Source organism: Austrofundulus limnaeus, unplaced genomic scaffold, assembly GCF_001266775.1.
Source record: "Austrofundulus limnaeus strain Quisiro unplaced genomic scaffold, Austrofundulus_limnaeus-1.0 Scaffold490, whole genome shotgun sequence".
Lineage (NCBI taxonomy): Eukaryota > Metazoa > Chordata > Actinopteri > Cyprinodontiformes > Rivulidae > Austrofundulus > Austrofundulus limnaeus.
In genome coordinates this window covers 252,825-254,994 of record NW_013952892.1, presented here as the reverse complement: position 1 = coordinate 254,994, position 2,170 = coordinate 252,825, and the positions used below count along the sequence as shown (strand labels likewise).

At 57.1% G+C, this 2,170-nt stretch overlaps 1 protein-coding gene across 5 annotated transcripts in view; it reads right to left on the bottom strand.

The window, feature by feature from the left end:
• hivep1 (HIVEP zinc finger 1) overlaps positions 1-2,170 on the bottom strand; it is a gene marked incomplete in the record, with an annotated part of 29,387 nt that overhangs the window by 20,757 nt on the left and 6,460 nt on the right. For 2 of the 5 annotated variants that reach the window (XM_014025679.1, XM_014025680.1), the window contains 1 exon segment: positions 411-476. In XM_014025679.1, coding sequence (XP_013881133.1) covers positions 411-476 — 66 coding nt within the window. 5 annotated transcript variants of the gene reach the window in all.

The window sequence follows — 2,170 nt, the reverse complement described above, 5'->3', positions numbered from 1 at the left end:
CACACACACACACACACACACACACACACACACAGCTGTGTGTAAAAGTCTTGATGCAGACCTCTGACCAGTTTAAATATGAAATAAAAAAATCCGATCAGAGAACAAACAGAACCGTCTGTTCCTGTTCGGGTCGACAGAACTCTGGGTTCAGGTCCACTTCCTGTCAGGATGAGGTCAGAGGTAGAAACCTCGACAGAAACACAGAAAGGTCCAGAACCACTTCAGAGTCTGGATCAGAGGGTCGGTGTTCGTTTGGACTGAACTTCAGGACCCGGCAGAACCTGAAGAACCAGAACCAGAACTGCACAAACTCAATGGAAGCTCTGCAGAAAACTCACAAACATCCCGAGGGTCTGACCCGTCAGGACCCGGACCAGGCTCAGGACCCGGACCAGACTTGGACCCACCTTTCAGGTTCTTGGGGTGGTTCTGCTTGGTGCGCGGCATGGTTCCGCCTCGGCTCCCGGGTGCATCTGAAAGAAAATAAAACCAGAAGGTGAGGCGGATTGGTTCTGATCCTGCTGGACTGGGTTCAGGTCTCTGACAGGTGGATCAGAACCGGTCTCCAGATGTGCTGGAGACCGGTTCTGATCAGTAATGGAGACGAGCTGCAGAGCCTGAAGTTCTACTCGCTCCGCTTCCCTTCTCCACAGAATAAAAGAGGAGCAGAACCGGGTCAGAACCTCCTGCAGAGGCTCAGAACCGGGTCAGAACCGGAGTCCTGCTCCCTGCAGCATCACCTCCTCCCTCCTGCAGCAGCAGCAGGACCCTCTTTGTCTCCCCTCCACTGTTGCGTAACATCTACAATCAGCTGCTGGAGGAATGACATCACCTCCACGGAAAACGCACACGCACCTGACACGCGCACGGGCTCACCTGCAGCAGTCCACGCGCGCCTGTCTTGGAGGGAACGCTGCGTCCTGACCAGGTGAAGCGCACCTGCCGAGGCTCCGCTGCGTGAGGGAGGAGGATCTGCGGGAAGAACCGGGCCTGACACCGAGCCGAACCGAACCGAACCGGAACGGCTGCGCGGGCAGAGCGGCGGCTGTTGCAACACGTGAACGCCCTGTAGGAGGGGGAGGAGTCAGGGAAAACCCCTCTCTGTCTCTGCAAACAGCGCGACCCGGACCCGACCCACCAAAACCTCCAGCGCGCGCGCACCAATACCGAAACCACGTGAACGCGCTCGGGACTCACCTACGGTCCTCTAAAGTCCAAAAGCAGAACCCGACGGACCCCCCCCCGCGCGCGGGGGGGCTGCACGCGAGCACAGGCGGCCCTCGGAGTTCACGGCAGCCTGAAAGCGGAGCACCGAGTCCGGCTGCAGCGCGCCGACAGAGCCGCTCCTCCCCGGAGACGCGGCGCGGGGCGGCGCGGGGCTCGTACTCACAGCGGCGGGGCGAGCTCGTGCCACGGTGGGGGGGTCAGCTCGGTTCTTCAGCTTCTGTCTCACTTTCTATTGCAGGAAACACGCAGGCCCTCTGACGTCACGGGGGTCCCGTCTCCGCCTCCCAGACAGCGGGCGGGGGTTCCGCCCGGCCTCGAGGGGACTCCCGACGGGCGATGCGCCATCAGAACCGAGCCGCGGGCCTGTCGTCCCTCCCGATCCCCCCTCCCCCCCCCGCCTCTCCCCGGCTCAGAGTTCAGGACTGACGGTTCTCCCGGAGGTTCCTTGTTGTCGGGTCACGTTGTTTCCTCTCCGCGGCCACCGACCGGGCTTCCCCTGCTCCAACCCCGGCCTCCAACCGGTCCAAACATCCTCACTAATCCTGCTGGGATTAATTTAATCTGAAATAATACAGTTGAAGTCCTGCAGCAGACACAGCAGTGCTTAAAACAAGGTTAAATATAATAAATATCACATTTAAAGAATCCAATTTAGTCTGAATTTAATCATAAAAATCATTTGTTCAAAATGTAAACAGTTAGCCTAACTAGCTGCTAGCTAAACATGCTAGTTAGCTAGCCTAAACACGTCACAGAAACAACAAAGTAATTTAAAATATTACAAAATGTCAGTGTCGCATCACAACACGAGTCCTTACTTTGTTTACATGTTGGTTTTTGTTTTTGTTTATTTCTTGTCACTTTGGCAGCTGTCAGAGATGACAGCTAACACCTGATCCAACCCGCAGCAGGGGGCCCACAGCCCGGACAGGTCGGGGGG